Below are 27410 nucleotides of genomic sequence, written 5' to 3'. Positions count from 1 at the left end.
CAAAAGTAACTACTGTTGCTAGGTTTCATACCATATTTAATAAAAAAAAAGAATAAGAAGAAACTTCAGTCGCCATTGCGATTTTTCACGAAAAAAAAGTCACAAATCGCGGAAAAATTCCAGAAAAAGGCAAGAAAAGTGCATTGTTGTGTGGTGAAATTGTGCAAAATAGCATCCAACACGTCGTGTGAGTCAGCACGGGAATGTGGTGGAAGGCCCCTGATGATATGATTAGAAGAGTCCCAGGCGTTGAACAACTGCTTTTTGATACGGAGAAAAATGATATTCCGTCTTGATCCTGACGTCATTGAAGAAAATGGTGAAGTAATTTGACGAAGCTAAGGCGAGAATACCAGAGAAGAACCCAGAATTACCAACTAGCGTTGTGAGAATATCGAGAAAATATTGCATTTCATAATGGAATGTTCCAGCACAAATCATCATCAACTTTACAGGTAATGCGCCTGGGCTTTCTTTTGTGGGCTCCCCAGCCAACCTGACCTAATGTTAGTGACCTTGGGAAACGCATGTTTGGCATTTTATTAGAGGGGATAAAAAATCTCATGTTGAGCTTGGGCTGAACTCTTAAATTTTCCCAATTATTTCCGCTTTGATAGTCAGAGAATACAGATAGGGTAAGTGTGCCAAATTTCGGCATAGTTGCGTGCAAGCAGCAAAGCCTCACGTTTGAAAAAAATATTTTTAAAACAAATTGATCTTTTTTTATTCCTTTTTCTTAAAGCGTGTTGCTTGGGACCTTGTAGTTGTAGACAGTTTATCGTCTTTATTTACTTTAAAATCATTCTTAATAGATTTTAAAATTGATAAAAATTTAGACATAGCTTTGGTGCCCTATTTCGGCCACCTCCATTCTCATATCTTGCCCTTCGGGAATTCTTCCAATGTCTTTTTCACGTCATCTCGTTTGTCGAAGCCACATTTTTTGATATTAATTTGCATTGAATAATCTCTCTAGAGTATGTGAAAACTGAAAATTCATGGAAATTTGAAGAACAAAAAAGGTGGCCGGAATTGCAAGCTGGCCGAAATTTGGCACACTTACCCTATCTATAGCTTCAATTTACCAAAGGCCTTGGAACAAGGGAAGCTAAGAAAAAAGCCCATTTATTTCCGCAAAAACAAAAGAAAAAACAATAAAACGGAGTTTGTGATTCTTCAGTAAAAAATTTATTCAATAATAACAGGGAGAATTTTCTTATAGAATGATTCTTTATGTAATTTGAGGCCACACACAAGTTGAATTTGTAATAGCTTATCACTGGTTTATAAAACGCGTTTTATTGTAATATGGAAAGTTCTACATTGTTATCAAACTGATAGCAAGTTCCTCATAAGTCATTTGCATTGGGGAAGAATTCTTGGAGTAGTCTTTTCTTTTTATTTAATTTAATAATATTTCATTATAAAATAGTTTAAAAAAATAAAACGTAATCTGAAACTTATTTAGGTTCAAGCAAATTTGATGACAAAAAATTGCTATCGTGTTAACTATTAGAACCGGATATTAAACACTTTTGTAAGATAACTCGCCGAATAATAATAACAAATTTGCTGAATATAATTGCATATTTTTCGTAATATAGAAACAGGTCAACCTTTGGGCTGGAGGGGGGGGGGGGTATGGGACCCAATAACAAAGGGATTTTTTTTTAAGGCTTTCGGCTCGGACTCCGAACTTTCCTCAGTGATCAAAACCCAAGACTTTCTAGCTTTGCCAGGAAGTCTGCGAGTTTACAGGGCAAGGCATGGTAGTGGGGGATATGAGGACTGAACACTACACTTTAATATAAAAATTCACTGTCTTTTTGATTTTGGTAGTATAGGACACGGGGAGGTTTGGGACACTTTTTCATGTTTTGACTTTGAGGCAGTATTCCAAAAAATCACGATGTTACAATTTTATGCGGTCTACAGGATACTTATGGTAATTGACTACATAAAAAGTATGCGATAGAACATGGAAAACAACTGAATTTTCTTGGAGAAGATAAAACATTTAACTTGACACTTTGTCCCAAACCTCCCCGATTTGGGGCACTGTGGGACACAAAAGGGGATGATTGGGACGCATTTTTTCTCGCATACTTTGCAAATTCTCAAACTCTTACCTAAGTTGTATAATGCGTTCTGAATATATTTTGTAAAGGAATGTTTGCCTTTGTACTATTAAATTATTATTTAAATTTTTAAATTAACTTCCAATAAATCCATCGCCGTCCTCGTGAATTTGAATACCCGTGATAAATGTAGGGGAGACTGGGGCAAATTTGTCTAAACGAAAATTTCAATATTCACTATTGTAGCGACCACTTTCAAATAAAAAAAATCTGATTTTCGGTTCGCACATATCACTATTTAATGAAAAAAAATTGAATTTAAAAGACAAGTTAAATGTAATTTCTGAGATGCAATATGTAATTTACAAGATTGTATAATATATCCGTCTATTTGCGCGTATTTCTGCTGAGTCCTCGAGTCTGCACAAAATACTTATCAGCCCAATTTTATAATTTTCCGGAGTAGAAATTCCGTGGACGCCAGGACTGACGATGATGCTTCCTCGGGGACGGTCAGGAACCAAGAGAGAGTGAAAATACATTTTACTGATCTTGTGAGATCAAGTGATTTGGTTTCCCCCTTTCTCATCAGGATCATTTGGGTAAATTAGGTGGGGTTTTTATGATACAATCACTCTAGAATACAGTGTGCCACACTGTGAGCGCAACACTATTTTCTAAAATAAAAGAGACTGGGGCTTAAAATTTTTATTATAGATAGCCTTCATGACCCTTCTTAAACTTACAAAGTTCCAAGGCATTCGAGGAAGGATTATGTAAAATAAAAAAATAATTAAATTTTGAGCCCTATTTTTGGAATACAGTAGAGTCTTCTAAATTCGAACGCTCGGGGGCTATTTTTGACATTTCTCACTTCCCAAATTCGAACGATTTTTTCAAAATTAACGAAATTTATGTGAGATTAATTGTACTTTGAATTAAATTCCCGTACTTTCTCACAAGTCTTAGTGGTAACATTCTTCCTTTTCAATTTATACGATCATAATGTATGTAAGCAATCAGGAAGAAGCACATAAATATGATTTTCATTCATCCAGAATACGAATTTTTTAACGTATAACCCTCAATTGACATTTTGAATCCAAACGTCGTCGGTCGTTCGAATTTGAGAGATTCAGATTTGAGAGACTACTGACTTTTTTGGTTTACAGAAAATATCACTACTGATTAGCTCAATTTAAGCACATTTCTCGTTAAGCAATTTTGAGAATCTCCACAAAATCGACTTTTAGAAAATGATTCGAAAATCACATTTCTTTCAAGGTAGAGGAAAATAGTCTTCTGCAATGTTGTAGAGCAGTAAATTTCCTATAAGAATATGCTCATTATAAAACGTTTAAGTTTTCTCAGAGCTCGTGAAAGAATTAAATATGCGTTTTGACAAGTTTTGCCCCAGTCAGACTTGCGAACTTATTGTTTAGTATGTTTGGGCGTGAATCGTTTTCGTTTGATGAACTGAGGGCTTTTCTTGTCAATGCGCACGTGGATTTTATTGCGGGAGTCTACTCTTGTCTCTTTTTTTCTGTTTGAATTTCTTACTTGTCGATCCCACCTCTCCCTTGACATGCTCTCTTTTTTTTCCTTAACAGTAATTACTCATATTTATTAAGTTTTGTTTCTTTATTTATAACTTCAGTTTTATTTATTTATTTATATATATTTTAAAGTATCGTCTGGATTTGGTGGGAATTTCTTCGTCGTGGCTTGTTATTCCTGGCTCGCTTTGGGGTGGTCTGATTTTTTTTAGAGTTTGGCTTCACTAGGCTCTCTCTCCCCTGGGATTGTGAAGCTGTGGCCTATGAATGTGGAGGCTAGCTATGCGTTTCCGGGATCCACCGTCATTGCGGGTGGGTGGTTTGTCGCGGCGTAGGGTCCTTCTAATTACCCGTGACGATGCTGATTTTTTTTCTTGTTTTATTTTAGATTAGGGTGCAATCACCAGTTCTCGCCAGTGCCCCACTTCTCGCCACTTACATTGAAATCGCTATTTTTCGCAATTTATGAAATAAATGAGTCGCAATTTTTTTGTATTGTTTCTGCTTCTACGCATAGAATCGAAAAATAATAATTATTCGTTTTGGATTCACGATTTTGATCACTTTTTAGAGCAATATTTTAAGCAAGTGCATCGAATCCAACATCTCTTACCAAATGTACTAAGTGTCGTCAAATTTTCATCAGGCCAAAAATACCTATTTGGGTAAATAATTTGTCTATTGAATATTTAATTGCACTTGTGGAATACATAAAATTTGTATTTAGTCAATTAATATTTCATTTTATATTATTTTTGTATAAAAATGAGGCATGGCGAGAAGTGGTAATATTCTGGAATTGATTTTACCACCTGTCGCCATATCTTTTCAATAGGCGAAGCTAACTTCACTTCGTACATTCTCAGTTGTCAAATCTGCATTGTTTACTTTCTGCAAAAGTATCGTAACAAGCCCGGTATTCCCTGTGATTCTTGTCACAGATGGTTTCATGCCATTCATACGGATCCTCCAATTAATGTGAATTCTGGAGGCCTGTCTCGGATGGAATTGTGTCAGCTTGTGGATCCTTTTCTGAATGGGACGGTGAAGTGGACCTGCGCGGGTTGCTCTGTCCTGGAGGAGGATGATGCTCCGCGTGCTTCCTCGGCGTGCCGTGCCGATCAGTCTCTGGGACCTCGCGATGCATCTTCACTGTTGTCTCGCAGTGGAGGTGCTGGTGCTTCTTCTGTGGATTCTGTTGGTGTGCGTCTGGCAAGGTTGGAGGAATTGTGCGGGGCGCTTGCTCAGGAAAACTCAAATCTTCGTCATTTGCTGGGTGAATGTTTGGGCCTGCGCAGTAGTGTCCGAGCTATTGAGTTTCGCTTAGACTCAATGTCTTCCTGGGCTTTCACACCACGGGCTTCTTTCGGTGTCTTGCCCCGACCTGTAAACAGACTGGAGTCTACCTTTATGGGTGAACGCGATTCTTCTGTTGCGCGGCCTGCAAATAATGAGTTGCCTCTGAGAATGAATGAAAAATTCTCTTCTGTGAAGCCTCGGAGTGATCTGGGGGTTCCTGAAGAGGGGTCATTGAGCCCTCTTCTTCGCCACATACGTGATTCGTCTGCTGCGATTTTATCCTCGACCGAATCCCCGCCTCAGTCTGGTCAAGTATCTTCGGCTTTGGGCCTTCGGGACCCTTCGGCTGTTCGTGATCCTGGTGATCTGTATCGCCGCTGGAATTTGGATGCTCCCGCCCCTCTTGTGCCCCCCGAGCAAATGGTAGATGCTGCACCCCCCAAATCAGTAGCAAATATTGTGCCTCCCAAACCGTTAGTAGATGGAGTGCCCCCCAAGCCAACATTAGATTTTGTAAGGAAGAATCAAACTTCTCATGCATCTCGCGGGGATCACCCTGTTGTGATTGGTAGAGTGAAGCGCGAGAATCCTCTGCCAGCGGTGCCCTCCATGCGTTGGCTTTTTGTCTCTCGCCTTGCGAGACAGGTTACTGCTGCCATGCTGAGTGACTTTTTGTCATCGAGACTGACATCTGGGCGCCGACCTGTATGTGTCAGTCTTGTCCGAGGGGATTCCAATAGGCGTGTGGGCTCATTTAGGGTTCAACTTTTGCCTGATGAGTTCATTGAGGCTTTGAATGGTGATTTCTGGGATGAGGGAATCCTGGTGAAGGAATTTATTTTTTTTCGCGGGAACCCAGAACCCACTACTGCTCCGAAGCCCGTTGCAGGCCCGAAGGTCGTTCCTGCCCCGAAATCTGCCGCTGCCGCACGACCTGATGCATCCCCGGACCCTACCACGGCTGCTGGATCGGCCCACGATGAGGTTGGGGCCTCTGGAATCTCCGCATCGTTGTTCGGCTCCGGTTTATCTTCAACATGATCCATCCTGTCCATCTGACAGTGACCTGATGGTAATGGCTGCCACGTCTCCAGGAAATTCTTCTCAAACTTCTGCAGTGGATATCTCCCCTATTGACGTTCCCAATAATCTGAGTCTGGGCCCGGTTTCTAATCTTCTCACTAGGACTTACCCTGCAGATAATATGCCTTCTGCTGTGGGTTCTTCGACAGAATTGAATTTATTTTGTGGGTCGTCCCTCTCTGATTCCTTAAATTCCACTTTTTCAATTGATAATTTCTTAAGAGTCAATTTTAACGATGTTTCTTTAATATCTCAAATTCAGCCTGATGATATAGTTAATGCAGATATAAATTCTTTGTCTATGAGCCAGAATCAGCTCACTACTGATTCTCGCTTCTCTTCCATTCTTGCTTTCATAAATGCCCGTAGTATCAGGCGCCATATTGATGAAGTGCGTGCTCTTTTGCATAACTCCTCGATCTCGGTGCTGTGTGTCTCTGAGACCTGGCTGAATTCCTCTGATTCCATGGAGTCGGTTGGTGCTCGGGACTTTCAATTTTTTAGATGTGATAGGTCTGGCCCGGGGAGGGGTGGTGGTGTCGGAATTTATGTCCGTAGCTGCCTTAAATCTTCTATTATCTGCTCTGGTGTGTTTGGTAAGCTCGAGTATATAGGAGTATGTGTGAGATCATCTGGTGTTACCATCACTATGTTCTCATGCTACAACCCTCCTCCTGTGTCGAGTGTTGCTGACTTTGAGAATCTTTTGGATCTCGTCATCAATTATAATAATTTCGTCATTATGGGTGACTTCAATGTCAACCTTAATAAGAAGACTTCTCTATCAAAAAGAGCTCTTGATCTCTTATCTGCACGCTCTCTCTTTCACGTTCCTTTTAATCCGACTAGATTCGGCTCATTATTAGATTTGTTAATTGTGCCTTCCTGTGACTCGCAGAGGATACTGAAGTATAATCAGGTACCTCTTCCGGGAATCTCGGATCATGATATGATCTTTGCTTCATACAATTTACGTCTCCCTAAACCTGTCAACAAGTATAAAACAGTGGCCGATATTCGCAATTGTAATGGCCTGTATGCCCGAGCCTCAGCTTCGCAGGTTTTCTGGGGAGATATCTCTTTTGAAGCCACTTCCACAGGAAAGGTTGATTGTTTTACAGATCTGATAAATGATTTATTTGAGAAAGTTGTGCCAAAGAAGCGCTCACTGATCCCTCCCTTGTCCACCCCTTGGATTAACGATACCGTTGTGTCGTTGATTAAACGTAGGGACGTTGCGTACAGAAAGTGGAAGCGTACTGGTTGTACTGTCGACGAGGGTGCTTTTAAGCGACTGCGAAACAAGGTACGCAATTTAATCAAGTCTCGCAAAAAGAGTCACTTCAATCGCTGCCTAAACACGAAGCTGCCCTTAAGAACGCTTTGGAGCAATATAAAAAAACTCGGCTTGCGTCCATCAGTCTCGCCAAGCGTCAATCTTTCCATTACTGCCAGTGATTTGTGCCTTTTCTTTTCTACGTCTTCCTCTGTAAACGTGACTTGTCCTTCCCTTCCCCCTACGCCCTGGGAGGGTTTTAGCTTCACCTGCGTCTCTCAAGCAGACGTAGTGTACGCTATCTCCCGTGTTAAGTCGAATGCCATGGGGTGTGATGGCGTTTCCCTTGATTTCATAAAAATTCTTCTCCCGGTTTTAAATCCAGTGCTCACTGATATCTTCAATCACATCCTTATAACTTCAAGCTATCCAGACTCTTGGAAGCGGGCACTAGTGGTTCCAATTCCTAAAATTTCCAATCCCAAATCTCCTTCGGATTTTAGGCCTATTAGCCTACTTCCTGTCCTCTCAAAAGCTTTTGAATTTATTCTACACGAACAAATTTCGCAACATCTGACCGCAAATGAACTCCTCTGTGCCTTTCAGTCGGGTTTCCGTAAAGGTCACAGTACTACTTCTGCCCTTCTCAAGGTAAACCATGACATCTCTTCAGCTATCGATCGTGGTCGTTTTGCGATTCTAGTTCTTCTAGATTTCACTAAGGCCTTTGATAGCCTTCCTCACGACCTTCTTTGCTACAAGCTGTGTAGTCTCTTCAAATTTTCTTCGTCTGCAATTGCCCTCATTCGATCATATTTCTCTGGTAGATCACATGTCATCAAATTTGGTGATGAAACTTCACCACCTGCATTCTTAAGTAAGGGCATTGCTCAGGGTTCAATTCTTGGCCCTCTGATGTTCTCTCTCTTTATAAATGATTTACCTTCAGTCTTGTTAAATTGCCTATTTCATCTTTATGCAGATGACCTTCAAATCTATGTGGATGGTGATCCTACTAATCCACAGGGTGCCTTCGATCTTATGAACTCTAATCTTTCCAAAATTGAGCACTGGGCGTTGCTGAATGGTTTGCTTCTAAACCCTAAAAAGTCCCAAGCTATCATCATTTATAAGAAAACCCCTTCATTTGATTTCTTTCCTCTACTCCTACACGGAGATATTATTCCCATCGTAGATCAGGTTAAAAACCTTGGAATAATCTTCAATTCTACGCTATCTTGGTCAGACCATGCTACTTCAATTTGCCGAAAGGTCAACTACTCCTTGTATACCCTTAGGCGCTTCCTGGACATCACACCTTATGACACTCGCTTGCTCCTCGCGCGAGCGCTTCTTCTTCCTTTCTTTACTTACGGAGCAGAGCTTTTCTTTGCGGCGGATAGTGACACCATTCGTCGTTTAACTGTCTCTTTCAATAATTGTGTCAGGTATATCTGTGGCTTAAATCGCCGGGACCACATCACTCCCCATAGAAATGTATTTATCGGCTGTGACCTTATTTCTCATTTGAACTCAAGAGCCGTGCTCTTTTTGTTTCATTTGCTGATTTTTGGGTGTCCTGAGTACCTGTCGGGTCTTCTGGTGAGGGGGGGTTCGGCCAGGGTTCGGGGACTCATAGTGCCTAAGGTCAGGAGTGATTGTCTGTACCGGTCACTCTTTGTAAAGGGTGTTGTGCTCTACAACGCAATTCCCAGTGACATACGTAGGTCCGCGGATGGAATTCGGCGGTTTTTTTCGAATACAGGCTGAGTGAATCTTAAAGAGGCATCTATTCATCTTATCTTTTTTCTCTTCTTTTTTCCACCTTTGTTTTTTTCTCTTTAACTCTGTGTTCTTTTGTTATTTAATTTTAATTTTCTTTCTCTTTATCACAATTGTAAGAGGGACGAACCCTATTTTGTGATTAAATAAATATACTATACTATACTATACTATACTATACAAAAGCCCCATAATTTGATTTCTCAAATAAAAGTGAAGAAAAATCATTTAAAGAGAGTAATAATAAAGTGATCACAAGGAAAAAGAAATGGTGAATGTATTCTTTTCATAGCATTGCCTAAAATAACCGAGTGTAGTTCTTTTCAAGTGGGTGGCGAGAAGTGGTTACAAATTTTACAAAACTGGCGAAAAGTGGTAAAAAGTGGCGACGAAATGGTTATTTTTGCATTATTAATAAAAATCAGTTTTTTAAGTAGTCCAGCGTTATGTTCTGGGGTTATTGTTTTCACGTATCTCGAGCCAATACATCTAAGTAACTTTGTGTCAAATTTGACTTATCTTGTAACAAGGATTCAAAAGTTATGATTAAATGAATTTAATTTTTTCCTAAACATGGCGATAGCCGGTTATTCCACCCTACTCGTTCTTTTTTTCCTTTTTCCTTTCCCTTAATTTAACAGCATTTTTGAATTTTTTTAGAAATGGAAATATTTATAAGGATTTTCTGATATTATTGCATTTATTCCTTGTTTATTTTTTTTATTGGATAATCTTAAAAATGGGAATCTTCACATTGTAATGTGTGACTTAGTGTTCACACTCGGGTGTTTGCCCAAATGGCTCACAGCTCAGTTAGAGCTAGTCATTCACCCCCTCACAATGCTTAAAATCGCGCAAAATTAGGCAGATCCGCATTTTTCTGTTACCTTTATTAAGCTGTGCTCGCTGTGCTAATGAAAGTCAGTTTTGTATAACTTTTGATTTGTAACCATTTGAGACTTCTCTGGCATATACAACCTGAGATGGAGTTTTTCCACCGTTTTACTCCGGAGTAGGTTGGTTACCAACGCTAAAATGGCGGTGGACGCATAATTACAAATTTTACACAAAGTTATATATTGTGAAGTAAATTTAAAAGTAGTTTCATTTTCAAAGGACTACTAGTGTATTTCAGTAGAAATATCTGCATAAAAACCCACGAAAGTTATGTTTTGTGAGTGCCAGAAAATGTTAAGCCTCGTTTTTAGTGTGTCAGGAACTGACTTGGCTATGAACGAGCTTAGTCGTCTCTGGACTTTAATCGTAAGTGTGTCCAGGACATTAATAACGGTTTTTCAAGGCTAAAGGTTAAAAAGACACTAGAGAGCGCATTTATCAAGCGAATGGGGTCATGTTTAGGCTCGTTGGAAAGGCCTTGGAAATTCCGACAAAACTGAACCGGTTCCAATCGGTTTTGAACCTGTATTGGACCGGTTCATAACTGATAACTAATTTTCATCCGAAAATTAATTCTATTACTTTTAAAACTTTTGGGGGATCTTTTGAGTGATTTATGAATCAGTTCAAATCGGTTGAGAGAGAGCCGGTAAACGGTGAATGATGCGAAAGTACTTTTGAGGTACAGCATCTAAATCACGAGTTCGAGCATTTCGACCTCTTGTAAAGTAAAAGAAAAAAAACTAGAAATTTTGATAAACTTGAGAAATGTTCCAAATTGCAGGCTGTCCCGAATTTGATGTTACTTTCCATAGTTTAACCCTTTAAGGACGATTGGAACACCGGTGTCCCATAAAGAAAATATTTTTTCCTGACTACCTAAAGTTATTTTTTTCTTATGTCTTACATAATTGTAAAGTAGAAAGTTGAAGGAATCTAGAATATTTTTTGCAAGTCTCTAGCTATTTGCTGTATAGTAAATTTTTAAGCTCAAAAATGGCGAATTTTTAAAATCTTAAATTCATAATTGATTTTATTTATTTTTTATACTTACAATTTTTTTTAGCAAAACCCTTTTGGCAATAAAAACTACAATACTAATACGTAATATTTTTCATTAAAGCGAAAAATATTATTCATTGGTTTTGTCAGAAAAATTACTTAAATTTTTGAACTATTCTTGTCCCTATCGTTCATAGAAACACAAAATACACCGAATCAGACTCTGTTGGACTTTCCAAGGGTAGATGTAAGACTTATCATTGATTGTGTTTCCCAGTTTAATTTTTATTGTTGATTTTCAGTTCGTAAAAGTGTCTCGTCGTTAAAGGGTTAATAATTATTGAAATGCCAATGATTTCTCTGGCCGTAGTTAGTTTTATAGAATTTTTCCGGTGTTTATTTTTCAGGTCCCTCCTGTCAACAGCTAAACACCTGGATGAACAGAAATCGGAGAATCTCATGCAGTTGTTGGGTGAAGATGTGAAGCAGAAGCGAATGTCTTTGGTGCGAAAGTGTGAATATCTAATTCAGCAGGGTGATGAGAGTATTAGTCCAAAGGCGAGAATTCTGTTGTGGCGTAAGGGCTTCTATGAGCCCATAGCTCTGGCAAAGCGTCTTGTTCGCAATCAAATACCAACCCTTGATGAAATGAAGCGTCTTGAGGAATTCATCTTGAATGCCATTGAGTGCCTTAAGGGCATCTTAATGACTGTGGAAGGACGTTTTGATCTTGATCTCAAGTTTCTCATTGATCTGAGTCTCTTTGATGGTGACGAAGTGAAATGTGAGAAAATTGAATGTTTGACTGTTGGTTTGAGGAGTTATGCTTTGGATACCATTCATGCTTTAGCCATTTCCCTGGGTGATTTGCATAGATACTATTTGGATTTTGGTTTTGGAGAATTATTGGGCAATGGTGGTGGTGGTATTGGACCAGAGAAAGCAGCAGCATTCTATTTTGAGGCTTTTAAGCTCAATCCAAAGGTGGGAATGCCACAGAATCAACTTGGAACTCTCCTTACTGGACATAATCACAATTTAGATGCTGTTTATCATTATTTCTATGCTCTGGTGTGTCCAGTGCCATTTGATTTGAGTGAAGACAATGTGACGAAGATCCTCCTTGAGAATGTCAATTACCTTGAGCATTTGGATATTGAAAATGAGGAAGATTATCAAGTGACTGTTGCGGATTTTCTGGCACGTTTCATTTTGATTGTGGATATTTTCTTCTATGACAAGGATGTGGCAGATTTTAGTGGACTTTGTCATGCTTTTCTAGTGGATCTCAAGTGGCTGTTGGAGGAAATGAGGCAGCTACTGACATCGGATATGCTTTTTAAAATTGTGGCTATTCTCTTGTTTTGCATGGTGAAGTTGCAGCGAATGAATTCTGATAAAGTTCACCATCTAAATGCATTTCTTCTGGCCATTTGTGCCCAATTGATTGGTTCGTGCATTGCCCAAGTTGAGGCATTTGTGGCATCGCGAGAGGAGCAAAATAATCAATTCCGTGAGATCTACCTGGAACACTATGAGGCATATGATCAGACAGTTCGGGAGGCTCGTCGAGTGCGTCAGAAGATGATTGATAATAATGTGACAAAGATACCTTCAGCTTCATCCTATTCTGATCGCAATAGCCTCTCAGTGGGTGGATCCAGTCAGATGGAAAAAGGAAATCATCAGCCGGTTGCAAAGGAAGAAATCAAAAAAGTGAAATGCAATAAATTGCGACGTCGAAGAAAGAGACGACAATCTTCAAGTTCATCAGAGAGTGATTTAACTTCAAATTTTGACACAGATTCCGATTCATCTGATATTTCTTCAGTTCTCTCCGATTCTGACGATGAGGAAGAGGATGAAGATGAACTGAAATTGCCCGAAAAAGATGTCAAAATTCCAGAAAAAGATTTTTCCATGATTAATCTCAATGGATTGACATTCAATGAGGTACAGAATAATGTTGAAGATGATGAGGAGGATATTGTGGTGGAGGAAGAGACAATTGTCTATGCAGGTGCTGAGAATCTTCCCGAAGTTAATGTGGAGATTGAAAAAGAAGATGAAAACCCAACGGAAATGCCGAAAAAAATGAAATTTAAGCAAAAATTTCACAAACTTGATCCGAATATCACGGTAGAATTTGCCCAAACAGAAATAACCCTTCAAGCTCTCAAAGTTCTCTTTGATTGGCTGAAAAATAATCGTGATATTGTCATAAGTTGTCATCAGACAAATCCTGAATTTATCCATCAAACCATGATCCTTCTCAATCACTTCAATATTGATATTTTCACCAGTAAGGTCTTCTTTGAGCGACAAATGCTTCAAATGGCTGGATTACGGGATGATCTTCGTGGATTATTTGATGAGAGACTTCGTATTCCAATTCATGAAGATACGGCACTCAAGCATTTTGTCCTCTTTCACACCAATCAGGAGCATCTTGATTGGGAAATGTCTGCAAGATTGGCCGTGACAAAAGCCGAGGAAAATCTCCTGAGACTATTCAAAATGCTAGATTTTGGTTTCTACATTTGCAGAACGTATAAATTCAACTATGTCTTCTGCACCAAAGGGAGAATTTTCATGGAGAAATTCTTGGCTAAGAGACGCACAAAGCGTCTAAAAGGAAAAAATACAGATACATCGAGACGTCGTCATGGTCGAAATCGTACGGAGAATAATCGTATCCGGAAGGTGATGAGTGATGATGCATCCGAGGAAGATGCCGAAAGTAGTGGAGGACGTAAGAATTTGCCAGCCAAAAAGGGTTACCTGAGAAATCGCAATGGAAGCAGTATGGGCAATGTGGTCGAAAGCGAGGACGGTGACAGGAAAATTGAGAATGGTGACAAAAGCCAGAAGTATGCATTGATGGGAAAACTCTGGTTGCGCAGCGAGGTCAAATCTCTGGAGTCCAAGGTGAGTCACCTTTTAATTTTTACACGCAACCTTTCTCAGGGGCATTTTGAGTAATTATTTGCGTGTCTGCCATTGTAAATTTGGTGAGAAAAGGGTGAAGTATTAAAAAAACGCAAATGGTAATTCTATTTATTGGTTCACTGAGAGAAATCCGAAAAAGTCAAAATAACATTCCGGAAATGTTAATTTTACCCTGCAATATTGATCCGAAATCGGTGTAAATATTACCCTTTTTAGGTATATTAGGGGTTAAAGTTACCCTTTTTCATGTTAATTTTACCCTTAAAAAAGGTGTAAAATTAACATTAAAAAATGTTGATATATTTTTACACCTAAAAAGTGTTAAATTTATGAGGAAAAAATGTTAATCGCACCGCCGTTTTTCTCTCGGTGTTCATTTTAATAAGAAAAAAGGGTGGCAAAGCGTCCCAGTCTTTGCGAAATGCTCGAACTCCTCGAACTCGTGATTTAGATTGCTATACCTCAAAAGTACTTTCGCATCATTTACCATTTATACCGCTTCTCAACCGATTTGAACCGATTCATAAATCATTCAAAATTGTTTTAAAAAGCAATAGAATTGATTTTCGGATAAAAATAAGTTATCGGTTATGAACCGGTTCATTACAGGTTCATAACCGATTGGAACCGGTTCAGTTTTATAGGAAATTCCAAGACCTTTCCAACGAGCTCAAACATGACCCCATTCGCTTAATAAATGCGCTCTCTAGTGTCTTTTTAACCTTTTACCTTGATAAATCGTTATTAGGAATGATTCAACGGGATTTTGGTCTAAGGACGAAATGTTCGCCTGGGTAATCTCTAAAATATATCCAAAAATGAAAAAAAAATCGCACAACGCGTTTTCGAGCAATCTAAAAAAAACATAGTTTTGGAGGGGAAGGTTGGGGGAAAAATGAGGGGCATGTTAACGATCCTTGGGTCGACTTATGGGGGTGTCCTCCAAGGTCCCAAGTCGCTACCTTTTATCATTTGGTCTCTAGAGCTGGAAACAGCCGGACGGACAAACGTACAAACACCGTGAGGACAATTCTCAGAAATCGTCTGAAACGCGAAGATTTGTTGAGAAAAATGGTCTCCGGTGGTGTAAATTTTTGGGGAATGAAAACATCGAGCGATTATAAGTTATAATAATCTGCTCTCTCTGTAGAGTTCGAGCAGTAAAGCTTGCTCCAACTCAAAATCAACCTGAATTTTTATATGCGTTGTATCGCCATGCCACTTTTTCTTCCTGCTCTTTTTGACTATAGACTTATGCCCTAGACACACTTACAACTTAAGCCAAAAGACGACTTATTGGAAAATGACGGAAATGTGGTTTAACCATTATTTCTAATATAATTACCTGATATGTTCTCACCTGAAAGGGGAGAGGAAGGGTTAACTTTATAATATCGCAGCGTTGTCGCCGAAACTCTTGTGGAGCCCAAATGCCGAGTGAATATATATGCAGGAACAGAGAGACACCACTTTCCATTCACCAAAAACTGATTTATTTCACTGATATTTAACTATTATAAATTGGAGTTCATTTAGGGCGACGTGATCGCTTGGGCGGTCAGCGCAGAAGAGAAAAAGACTTGTCTTTGCCTCTTGCTTTATTGTGGAGGGAAGCTTAGGTTTCACACCCGTTCCACATCCAGGGCCACATTCCTCCACAACATTACCCTAAGCCGTCTCTCGGCTAATCCTCAGGTCTGTCAAGGCCCTTACGGTTCGAGGTCTCTTTATAAAATTTATAAACGCAAATCAGGGTAAAGGCTCATAATTTTGTACAATTTGCTTATAAGCATCGATGTTCCAAGTTTGAAGTGCGATAATTTCAATACTAATTGACTGTTTTTGTTACTCTCTTTTCAGAAGTGTTGTTTAGAAACTTGGCAAGCTATTTATCGTCTTATTTTTACCAAAATTAGTTTTAATACGTTTAATTAATGAATTGATACGTAGAGGTGAATTTGACTCGAATTTTGGACAACTTGGCTGTAAATTTGGACAGTTAATCCGCCTGAACAGGATGATGTCCATTGTTTTTCACTTCATGAACCAATCTTACCAAGTCCTCTTCCTGTTCATGTAAGGGAAATGTAGAATGTCACAAGAAACCCGGAAACTTTCCATATCATTCATTAAAGTGAGTTGACTTTGGTACTCCAAGTACATGCGGATTAGCGCATTCCTTGACCTTTCCGGGAGCCTTTTAAGGCTTTTCTCACTACATTTCTTTCGTAGAGATGATGCTCCTTTGTTTCTCCAGGAATTTGTCCAACCTAGTCATCACAAAAGCTAAAACTTCATGAAATTTGGTGAGAAAAACACCTGTCCAACATAAGGAGTATAACCTCACGCACTGGTGAACCTCGTAGAAAATTTCCCATTTTTTACACGAAAAATGTAATGCACAAGGTAAATCTCACTTCAGGTCAAATGTAAAAATCACCACTAACGTGAATCAACACAATATTCAATGAATATTCAATAATATCAATTAAAAAAAGCGAAGAAACATTGTTAGTACTTCATCACAGCTAAATAATGTCCAAAACTCAATACCTTTTGTTTTGTAAACATGTTTTCGAAACTGCCTATAAGAGTAAGCGAGACGACTAGATCGAGATCTCACTCTCTCTCACAGGAAGCTCCGAAAACATGTTTACAAACAAAAGTTATTGTGCGCTGGGCATAAGACTGAAGTAAACACAAAGTTCTGTCATATTTCTCGTAAGCAATTGCTCACACTTAAGTTTCAAAGACGCAATTTTAACTCAAATCATATTCAAAATTTAACATATTTAGTATTAAAATCTTCCAAAAAGAACAAATATTTAGATAGAATTCATTATTCATCAAATATTGGAATAAAAATCCATAATTTTAATCAATTTATTTTTAGTGTCCAATTTTATCCTCAAAGTGTCCAAAATAAGATACTGGACAAAATTATGAGCCCTTACCCTATATTGAGTGATAGATAAGTGATGAGTGGAACAACCAAAAACAATTGTCACTTCAAATTTCCAAATTATAAAGGAGCAAATTGCACTACTGGGGTATTTGATACGAGTCTTCCAGGTCTGTCTCCTGCTATAGGTCACTCTAGTGGGATTTTTTCCCGGACTCTGTACTTTTTTTACCCACTACGGGGTGGGCTTATATGACATAGACCATCGCCATCATTCTAAAAAAAAATTACCCCGTGATATACCCTCTTGACTGAACCTCTGTCTGTGGTCCACGGAGCGGATTGTGGGCGTTTTGGGCATAATGACACCTCTGCCATAGTGTTCTGTCTCTTCTGGCCCTTTTAGCTCCTCGCATATCTCAAAAACCCTTACTTAGGTCTTTGCAAAGTAACTGTCTGCCCCCATCCATCTCTGATGAATCCTGTTGTCAGCAACACGTGCCCTTTTAGCTAAGTTAACATTAATCCCTCAATACGCTGGTTCATGTTTTGAGTGATTTATAAATATGTTCAAAAATCGTTTTTGAATCGCTCGTCTATCGGTTATTAACCAATAAGTTTTTTCTGTCTGAAAATCAATTTTATTACTCTTATAACTATTTTGTGTGACCTTTGCAGTAATTTAAAAATCGATTCAAATCGTCTGAAAAGCGGAAAACACGGTGGTAAACAGTAAAGGGTTAAAAGCTAAATGTTATCTAGTATAGATGGGAACCGGAATTCGTCGGAAAGTGTAGACACTCTTAAAAAAACTGCGACTCTTCCCAAAGCTTTCGGCTCGGTCTCCAACCTTCATCAGTGGTCGAATCAAGAATTTCCAGAGTTTTGTCTCTCAATCTGTCCAGGACTTTACAGGGCATAACAAAGAATGTGGGGACACTTTTCTAACAATAAGCAATTCACTGGTCGACCAACAACTTGGCATAAATTTACAATTTTCAACTTTTTCCTGGTTTTCTGCGTCGACTTTGGCAACTTCTTTGTTCACACTGGTCGACCAGTGAATTGCTTATTGTTAGAAAAGTGTCAACCAACACATTCTCTGTTATGCCCTGTAAAATCCTGGACAGATTGAGAGACAAAACTCTGGAAATTGCTTATTGATTCGACCACAGATGAAGGATTGGAGACCGAGCCGAAAGCTTTTGGGAAGAGTTGCCGTTTTTCTAAGAGTGACTCCACTTTCCGACAATGCATGAGAATATACAGTAACGAAATTGACATAGAAATTGATCGAAGGTAAAGAAATTTAACGTTAGAAAATGAAAGATTTTTATTGAGAAATATAAACTCGTTCTTAAATGTCCACGGCATCCGGCATTGATGGAATTTCTCTCAATTTGGTCCGCATGCTACTGCCTTGTCTAACTGACTTGTATAATTTTGCAATCACTTCTGTCACCTTTCCACTTGTATGGAAGAAAGCCTTAATAACCCCGATCCCGAAGATTGCTAATCCCGTAAATCCATCTGATTTCAGACCTATCAGTATTTTGCCCGCTCTATCCAAGCCTCTTGAGATTGTCCTCCTGGATCAGATGTCATTACACCTGAACAACAACAGTCTCCTGTGCGAGTATCAATCTGGATTTTGGAGAATCCACAGTACAATATCTGCCCTTTTGAGAGTCCAGTATGATTTGGCAAATGCGTTGGATGGGTCCCTGTTCGGTGTCCTGATTCTTTTGGACTTCTCGAAGGCCTTTGACAGTATTTCACATGATCTGTTATGCCACAAATTGATACACTTATTTGGTTTCTCTGATGTGTCAGTGAAATTGATTGCTTCATACCTTACGTCTCGCTCCCAAACTGTAAGGTCTGGTGGACAAATATCGAATGCGCTTGGTATTTCTCGGGGCGTCCCTCAGGGCTCAATTCTAGGACCTATCTTATTTTCACTTTTTATTAAAGATCTTCCGCGAGTTCTCCGTTATTGCGGCTATCACTTATACGCAGACGACCTTCAGGTGTACTGCTCTGGGGATCCGTCCCATTCATTTTACACATTTGAGGTCATCAATGATGATATCTCAAGAGTTGGTCAATGGGCTGACTGCAACGGCCTTCTTCTTAATCCTGCTAAATCTCAAGCCTTAATCATTCACACCAGATGGAGGAATCCTGAACCTCACCCAGTTTATCTCTCAAATGAGGTGATTCCTTTCACTTCAAGGGCCAGGAACCTTATTATGGTATTATTTTTAATGAAACTCTGACATGGTCTGATCATGCGACTGAGATTTGCAGGAAAGTTTTCCTCACTTTGCGCACTTTGCGACGCCTTCAGTCCTTCACGCCTCAGGGTAGGGGAAAGTGCTCTCCCTTCGAACGTTCATACCTTCGAATAATGTGAATATTCTTTTACTTTTCCTATGAAAGTTATATACGCATTTCTGTTAAATATTAGTTGGCTTATCATCAATTGTTGATAATTCCGTGATAATTTAATTTAATTTATTTTTATAAAAAAGATAATTTAATTAAATGATAATTTATGAAAAACAAAAGAAATTCACATTATTCGAAGGCATGAACGTACGAAGGGAGAGCACTTTCCCCTACAAAGCTTCTATTAGTTAGAGCTTTAATTGTCCCATTCTTTACGTACGGGGCTGAACTATTTTTCAGTGCTAACGCTGAAACACAGGCCCGACTGAATAGGGCATTTAACTCTTGTTTGCGGTATGTCTTCGGACTCCGAAAGTTTGAACATATTTCTCCTTGGGTGGATTTAATCCTTGGTCTTCCTCTATTTCCATATCTGGAGACTCGTGCTGTAGACTTTATCTCACGGTTACTATGTGTTGGTATGCCACGGTATCTTGCGGAGCTTGTGGTGACTGGATCATCAACTAGGGCTTCGTGTCTCCGAGTGCCCAGTTCAGGTTGTCACATTCTCCGCGACTCCCTATTTGTTGAGGGAATCGTTCTTTGGAATAATTTACCTCGCGAGCGGAAGAGGAAGCTTATCCTTAGATTTGTTGGTGCCGCGCGCTCCTCGTGCCCCACATGAGTTTTACTTACTTTTTTTTAGTTTAAAACTTACCATGAATATGAAGTTATACTAATTGTATAGAGGTCAGATTGTCCTATTATTTTCCAATAAATTGAATTGAATTGAATTAAATGCTGACTTAAAGCTTGAACTCCATGATTGATCGCATTATGGTTCCATATTAAAGTAAAAATAGTTAAATAATTATTATATGTATTTAATGGATAATTTAATCATTATAAAAGCTTAGGAAAAATATTCTAAGTTAATTTGTAGTATTTTGTCAAGACTTACATGTTTCACTAATTCAATTTAAAACCTAGAGATGGTTGCTGCACTTGAGCATTTCAAAAGAAATCTTTTCAGCTAACGAAAACTTTGTTTTTGCTGCCTAAAATGAGGAAGGATGCATCTAAAAAAAATATATATCAACTTAAAGACACCATTCCTTTATTTAAAGTCTCACATGAAAAATTAAATTTCTGGGAATTACTCAAAATTGTCTCGTGATAAGTTTGATGGATTATTTTTGAAGAAAATTAAAATGGAAAAAATCGTATGTCTTTTCATAACTCGTGGCAACAGATTAAGCGACCAAATGGACTTCATCTAACGCCCTATTTGATGATGGACTCAAAATCTCTCACGGAATACCAGACAACTGTTAAGAATTTGGTGAAAGCTCGTAAGTTTGTGGTTTTGATACCGAATGCTGTTCTCTCGGAATTGGATGAATTGAAGAAGCATAGCGATCGCGCTAGGAATGTTATCAGATGGTTAGAGCAGGAGTTTAGTAAGGGTAATCGCTTCCTTCGTTCTCAGCGAGATCATGAGACTCTTCCTCTGCCATTAATTAAGACGCCCAAGAAAATTGGTGAGTTTAATAAAAAAAAAATAAGATAAATTATCTTGACAGGGAGGATTGTATTAGTTTAATTGCAATTTTATTTCAGACCGAGAAGCTTCTGTCTTCCTGCAGATCGCTCAATTTTGCAACTATATCGTTACGAATCAGATGAATCCGGATACAAATGCTGATGTTGTGACTCTGCTGACTGGTGAGAATTTGGTGGAGAAGAAGTGTCCCCATTTCAGCTATTACGGCATCCTCAATTCGATTCCTGTAAAATTTGACCAAATTCAGGGATTCTATGCCAAGTACAGGAAGAAGTGAATCAACAAGGGATCACAATATGGATAAAATATGGATTCACTTGAAATCACAAATAACATTGCAAGCAATCTGTCCAAGTTGGCACACAGTCGTCAGCCAAACTGTGAGAGCCATGGAGAATGTGGAGAGTGATTGAGGAATTGAGGAGTTGTCTCTTTTTCCCCAGGATTTCACCAGGAGAACAGGAAAAGCGTGACTAATACGCATCTTTTTCTCCTGAATTTTTCAAATTTCCATGGTGATCCTTCTGTATTTTGTTTCTTGGACAGAGAAAGCGCGCGCGTGTGGTGAGGAAAATAAATGATCTGGAGACCTGTCTTTCCCCGATAAATGAAGAAAGAAAAAAAATCACCCATGAAGAGATGTTCCAGATGGTTGCAGAATATTGTCCCGTCTTATTCGGTGCGAAATAGCTGTTCTGATGTTTTTCAACTATATATATGTATACATTTTTGTCTCTGAGAGTCCTCTACTCTTCTCATCTTTATTCACTTTTGTTTTCTGTTCAAATATTTTTAAATAATCCTACTTTTTTTTGTCTTTTCTCCTTCGTTTTTATGATGATGTTGAATCTAATAAACTGTAAGAAAAACTTGAAAAAAAAATTGATGGAATAAAAATTGAAATACTAATATGAAGACTTGTGCGCGATTTTTCGCAGTGTCCTAGTTTATATTTTTTTTTTTTTAGATATTCTCCCGTACAATTTCAATCACGATCCAACGTCCATGTTCTTAACACACACAATACACACGCACATGTTCCGGAGATCTTTGCCGGCCAGGAAGTCTTGAGAGATGTTCTTTAAAGGATTTGTCTACTTGGTCTTCTTGGCTTCTTTCTTGCTGCCACTACTGCTGCTGTTTTTCTTCTCAGTTGTTGCTGTCTTCTCTTCCGGATTGTCGTCATATCTGAAAGAAAACAATAGGGTAAATGTCCTAATCCAAAACCATTTCCAGACGCTTTAACTTTGACAGAAGATTCAACATTTTAAGTTCAATTTTTTTCTGAAAAGAATTATAAATTTGCTCTTTGACTCTTCTAGAATGTTACTGTTTAGTGAAAATTCTTTAAATAAAATTTGAAGACTTCTTAAATAAAAGAAAAATACGCGAGTGTAAAATGCTTCTATTATTGGAAAGAAATTAATCCAAATGGAGACAAGGGAAATTTTCTAATTGGAGACAAACAGTGTAACTAAATGAAACCGTGATGAAAGGCTTCCAAAACCTTGTTGAGTTGCTTTTGAGTGCAGGATTTGTTCTTCTTCCTCGTCTTTTCTCTTTTTCCATCTAAAACAATAAGAAAATCTCTCCAAAAAATCATATTTCCGGGGTTTTCTAGTGAAGCATTTGCAGACACTTCAGAAAAATCCTTTTTGTTCACGAAATAGGTAATTATTTCATTTGAAAACTTCACGTACTGTTAACAATAAAAATTAGCACTTAATGTAAATAAAATTAGCCAGAAATGTGACATAAATGTTAAACAAAACGAATAAACAACAGTCACTTTATTGTGTTTTTCATTGGAAAACATGGTCGATCGATGAAAAATTCGATGGTGAAAAGGTACACTTTTAATTTTTCTGAGAAATTTATAAATTAATATTTGTAAATATGAATGGATTTTCGCTTTATTTGGAGCAAAATTAACTAAATAATGAAACTGTTGTATAGAAAATTATATAAATATAATAATTTTTGTAGTGTATTTATTATGAAGACAATGACGCTTCCATTTGGAGGAGCGAAAAATTTCCATTTGGAGCAGGTTTGAATTAGCTTAATTTACCCTACAATTCATTATTTTCATCCAAACCTTTGGGAATTGGACTAAACCGGCTGAACCTCTAATCTGAATCCCGTGTTAGATTCATGAACCTCCTTGAGATAGACAAAGTAATATAGTTTAGAGGAATAAATCTATCAAAGTATGTCAACTGCATATTTGTTTTATTTATGAAAGCCCGTAATATTAATTAAAATTACACAAAATCCCCTCATGTTTGATAATATTTGTTCTAGCACCTTCGAACACTTCCACAAAATCAACATATAGATATGAGCTCGAAAAGCACATCGTCGGTTCCGAAGAAGACTATTGTAAGTCTACTTATAGTAGGGGAAAGTACTCTCCCTTCGAACGTTCATGCCTTCGAATAATGTGAATTTTCTTTAAGTTTTCCTAAGAGACTTACACATTTCTATTAAATATTAGTTAGTTTATTATGAATTATTGATAATTATGCGACGATCATGTGCAAATCTCTTAGGAAAAGTAAAAGAAATTCACATTATTCGAAGGCATGAACGTTCGAAGGGAGAGTACTTTCCCCTAGTATAAAAAGATGGTATCAGTGGATGCAGAAACCTTAGATCTACATCCCCACAAAATTTTATGTTGATTAATTTCTTCCTGCAAGTTACTAAAAAAAAACTAAAAATAGTTCGGAGCATTTTTCGAACCTATTCCAAACAATATTATTGTAAAATGAGTAACAATTGTATTCACCGGAAAATATTTAATCATTAATTATGGAAAAATAGTTTACAATACTCTAATCTGTAAAAAAATCAATTGAGAAATTTTAGGTATTGTAGGTATTGTAAAGGTTATAAATTTAACGCGAAGTCAATAGTCAATTTGCCATTATCAAAACATTCAGAAAGTTTAAAAAAAATTGAAGCAAATTTGTATGCAAAAAATTAATTAAATTTGACCACGTAATAATTATAATTTCACAAAAAATAGTAGATAACAATTTTACCTGTGAATTCAAAAAATTGAAAAAGAGCGCAATAAAAATGTAAATATTTGGTCTTATGTGATAGACAAATCAAATGTATATGAGGTTTATAAGTGAAATTTGTAGGTATCTTAAATTCAGTTCTTTGTATTAAATATTATTAAATTATTCTCTCCAACAATCTTTCTAAAAAAATGAAAAGTATTAATGTTTCTGGATATTTGACTATTTTGTTGACTTTACTTTTATTTCGACTTAAATTTTTTTTCAGGGAAATTTTAATATGTGTTTTAAAAGCACCTGGCAAATTGATCTTTTTATATGGAGTCATTTGAAGTCAATTTCCTAAATTTATCTCGGAATCTGCTCACAGTGATCCGAGGAAAAAATGTATTTAAACAAAAATTTAGTATATTTCTCCCTCTATACGAAAAGGTATCTTATAAAACGGAAAAACTTCTCACTTTTTAGATATTTAGCGTATAGGGTAAGTGTGCCAAATTTTGGAATAGTTGCATGCAAGCGTTAAAGTCTCAAGTTTGAAATGAATTTTTTTTGAATATAAATTGATTTTTTATTCTTCTGAAAGGGTGTTGCTTGGAACCTTGTAAAGAGTTTACCGTCTTTATTTACTCTAAAATCATTCTTAATACATTTTAAAATGAATAAAAATATAGACATAGCTTTGGTGCCCTATTTCGGCCACCATCATTCTCATAGTTCCTTGCCCTTCAGGAATTCTTCCAATACCTTTTTTACGTCATCTCGTTTGTCGAAGCTACATTTTTTGTTATTCTTTTGCATTGTATAATCTCTAGACTACGTAAAATCTAAAATTTCATGGAAATTCGAGGAACAAAAAAGGTGGCCGAAATTGCAAGCTGGCCGGAATTTGGCACACTTATCCTAACTGTCACGAGTACAAAAAAATCCCATATAAACTTAGGTGGGAGTATGAGAAAGTGGCTTCAAATTTCAAGAAACTTGAGGGGCTAGGTTTTAAACCATACTTAACAAGAAATTTATCAATCATTCGTATTGCTGCTACAAGATTTAAAGTAAATTGTTGAAACTACGCTCTATTTATACTTTTAAAAAATCGGTATATCAAATTCAATATAAATAATATTTCTATTGTCATTTTAAATTACCGAGTTCTAATTTTTTTTTCAAATTATAGTATTGTATGTCGACTTATCACATACACCTTGTTAAAAATTTCGCGCTAGATTATGATAAGTCGAGATACATTACAGATTTTTCTGACTTTGTTAAATTTTCCAAAAAAACACTAATAAATGGACATTTTTTTTTTTACATTTTCCACTAAAGCTACCATCGTGGAACATGTTTCATGCGGAAGCACTTACATTTTTCTACGATATATTCCAAAAAGTAGAGGGAAACTAATTGCAGTAAAATTTTTATAGCTTAATATTGTATCTCAAATTTTAAACTTCTCTCCTGAAAAGTTGCATTTTAGACATACAATAGTCTTCTTCGGAACCGACGACATTTCCCTTCAAGATAAAGAAAAATGAAGCAAAGTTGAAGAGCGGTATAAATTTCTTAAATGAATATAAAAGAATATTTTGATTGAAAAAAATAAAATATCCCTTTCGTAAAACTTTGCTAAAGGTCCTCCTTCACTGATCAGCATTTATTGAAGAGCATTTCTTCATTCTATGCTGATGTCCTTCTCATCCTATAATAGAGGGAATTGGGGCACTTTTGACTGAAGGTGCCTTCAAATTAAAACTTTTTCTCCTATTTTTAAATTAAGCTGGACCTTATACCCTAGACAGACTTACGACTTAAGCTGAAAGACGGCTTAGTGGAAAATGATGGAAAAGTAGTTTAACCATTATTGCGAAAAAATTGCGCTAAGCCGTCTCTCGGCTAATCCTCAGGTCTGTCGAGGTTCTTACCCTGATATAATTTAACTCCTCAAATCATAAAGTCTTATTTTAAGTGTCTGAATTAAAGGTGCCCTTTTTTCAGTTTTTTTTATGTTTTTAAAGGACATAGACAACAAAATTGATCCTGGTGGGAATAAAAATTCCAACTGACGAAATATTTTTGGGAGAATAAAGCATTTAATAAAAAAATAAAATTGCAGCTTAAAGCAAATTTCTAGCCAGAATTTGCACTTTAAAAAGTCATAAAAATGTATGAAAAAAAATTAAGGAAGTAGCCCCACTTTCTGGGCAATAAATATAAGAAACCATCCCAAAAAAAAAGTAATTGAAATGATTTACTTACGCAAACATTGTTTTGATGTCTCCTTTGACGAGCGCTAGAGCCACGGGTGTTCCGATACAGGCGGGAACGAGGTAGAGTAGTGCCGGCTGCGCGTGTTTGAACACGTGCATCACAAAGATGGTCATCATGAGTCCCAGGAAGTATGCGATGAAAGTGGCGTAGAAGTAGAGTTTGCTCTTGCGCTTCAAGCTGACGTCGAAGCGCAACAGAAGGGCAATGAAGATGCCAGGGATGACAATATCTCCGAGTCCCAGCATGGCAAAGTTGGAGGCGCTGAGACCATTTGTGAGAAGATCCTGAGGGAAGACCAACTTGATCGGTGCCTCAAATGACTTGGCCACTGTGACCATGACATTTGTGCCAAAGACCCAGAAGATATCATAGACAAAGAGGCCTCCCAGAAGGATGCATCCAGTCACGACATTATTCAGCCGGAGTAGTGCAACGGCATTCACAGCAAATGCCACTCCGAACAGGTTATTGGCAATCCAGTGTTTCTGCAGAGAATACCACACACCAATCACCGTGGAGATCACGAGGCATGCCACGTCGTAAGAAGTAAACTTGTAATTAATTATATCCTCCTTCTGAGCACCCTCGCCCTGTGTGAATTGCAGCTGGAAAGGGATGTTGGGTATGGAGGTGGGTACCAGTACGTTAATCACGGGGCTCATCATATTGGAGAGCGCTAGAACGCCCAGGAAGAAGAAGTAGCCAGTTAGGAGGAGGTTTATATAGTCTTGGGAGAAGATCTTAAAGAATAGATAGAGCCCAAAGAGGGAGAGGGAAGCTATCACAGGAAACATCATTGCATCCTTTGTGTTCATCCGCTCGGGCACTCGCGAGCTGGCACCCTTGAGGGATCTGAAGGAGCCAAAGAAGATGGGTAGCATTGCCTGGATAACAAAGGTACGAGCATGAGAATTCAGTAAAAAACGTGACTGTTTCAAGGGGATTTTACCATTACAACGAGACTCCCATATGCCACAGCGGTTCCTTCGAAAGTGGCTGGTGGCTTCCCGCTTGACGCTGTGGTCTCTGTTAAGTTCTCTGCCGCCTGCTGCACCACATTCTCAACTATATCAGCCATTCCTTTGCACGATTTTCACACGCTAAATCACACTTTTTCCTACCCAAAAATCACCAAAAAACCAATTGGAACAGCAACTCCAAAAGTGACACGCATTCACAATCAAACACCCAGTGAACAACTCACACAATACACAATGCTTATTATGATACCTATCTGTAAGAGATATCGTGCATGGGATTTCAAATTTGCATTTTTTTTCATTTTTTAGATTTCAGAATATAAATTCAATTATTTTCTGTTAATTTTATAA

The 27410-nt window shown here is 37.8% G+C and overlaps 2 protein-coding genes across 2 annotated transcripts; one reads left to right on the top strand and one right to left on the bottom strand.

Annotated features, from left to right (window-relative positions):
• The first annotated feature begins 32 nt into the window (after positions 1–32).
• Positions 33–21694, top strand: LOC129801380 (nonsense-mediated mRNA decay factor SMG5). Its single transcript, XM_055846335.1, has 4 exons — positions 33–455; positions 11381–13901; positions 20468–20756; positions 20836–21694. Exons 1-4 carry the CDS (start codon positions 418–420, stop codon positions 21054–21056), a joined length of 3069 nt encoding a protein of 1022 aa, XP_055702310.1. The 5' UTR covers positions 33–417; the 3' UTR covers positions 21057–21694.
• LOC129801382 (minor histocompatibility antigen H13) lies at positions 21691–27304 on the bottom strand. The gene is made up of 3 exons (XM_055846337.1): positions 27029–27304; positions 26068–26963; positions 21691–21967 (listed from the first exon to the last, which is right to left on the bottom strand). Exons 1-3 carry the CDS (start codon positions 27155–27157, stop codon positions 21874–21876), a joined length of 1119 nt encoding a protein of 372 aa, XP_055702312.1. The 5' UTR covers positions 27158–27304; the 3' UTR covers positions 21691–21873.
• Between the last annotated feature and the right edge of the window lie 106 nt (positions 27305–27410).

Source organism: Phlebotomus papatasi, chromosome 2 (assembly GCF_024763615.1).
Source record: "Phlebotomus papatasi isolate M1 chromosome 2, Ppap_2.1, whole genome shotgun sequence".
NCBI classification, from domain to species: domain Eukaryota; kingdom Metazoa; phylum Arthropoda; class Insecta; order Diptera; family Psychodidae; genus Phlebotomus; species Phlebotomus papatasi.
The sequence above is the reverse complement of the archived record's forward strand: the minus strand, read 5'-3'. Positions and strand labels throughout refer to the sequence as shown.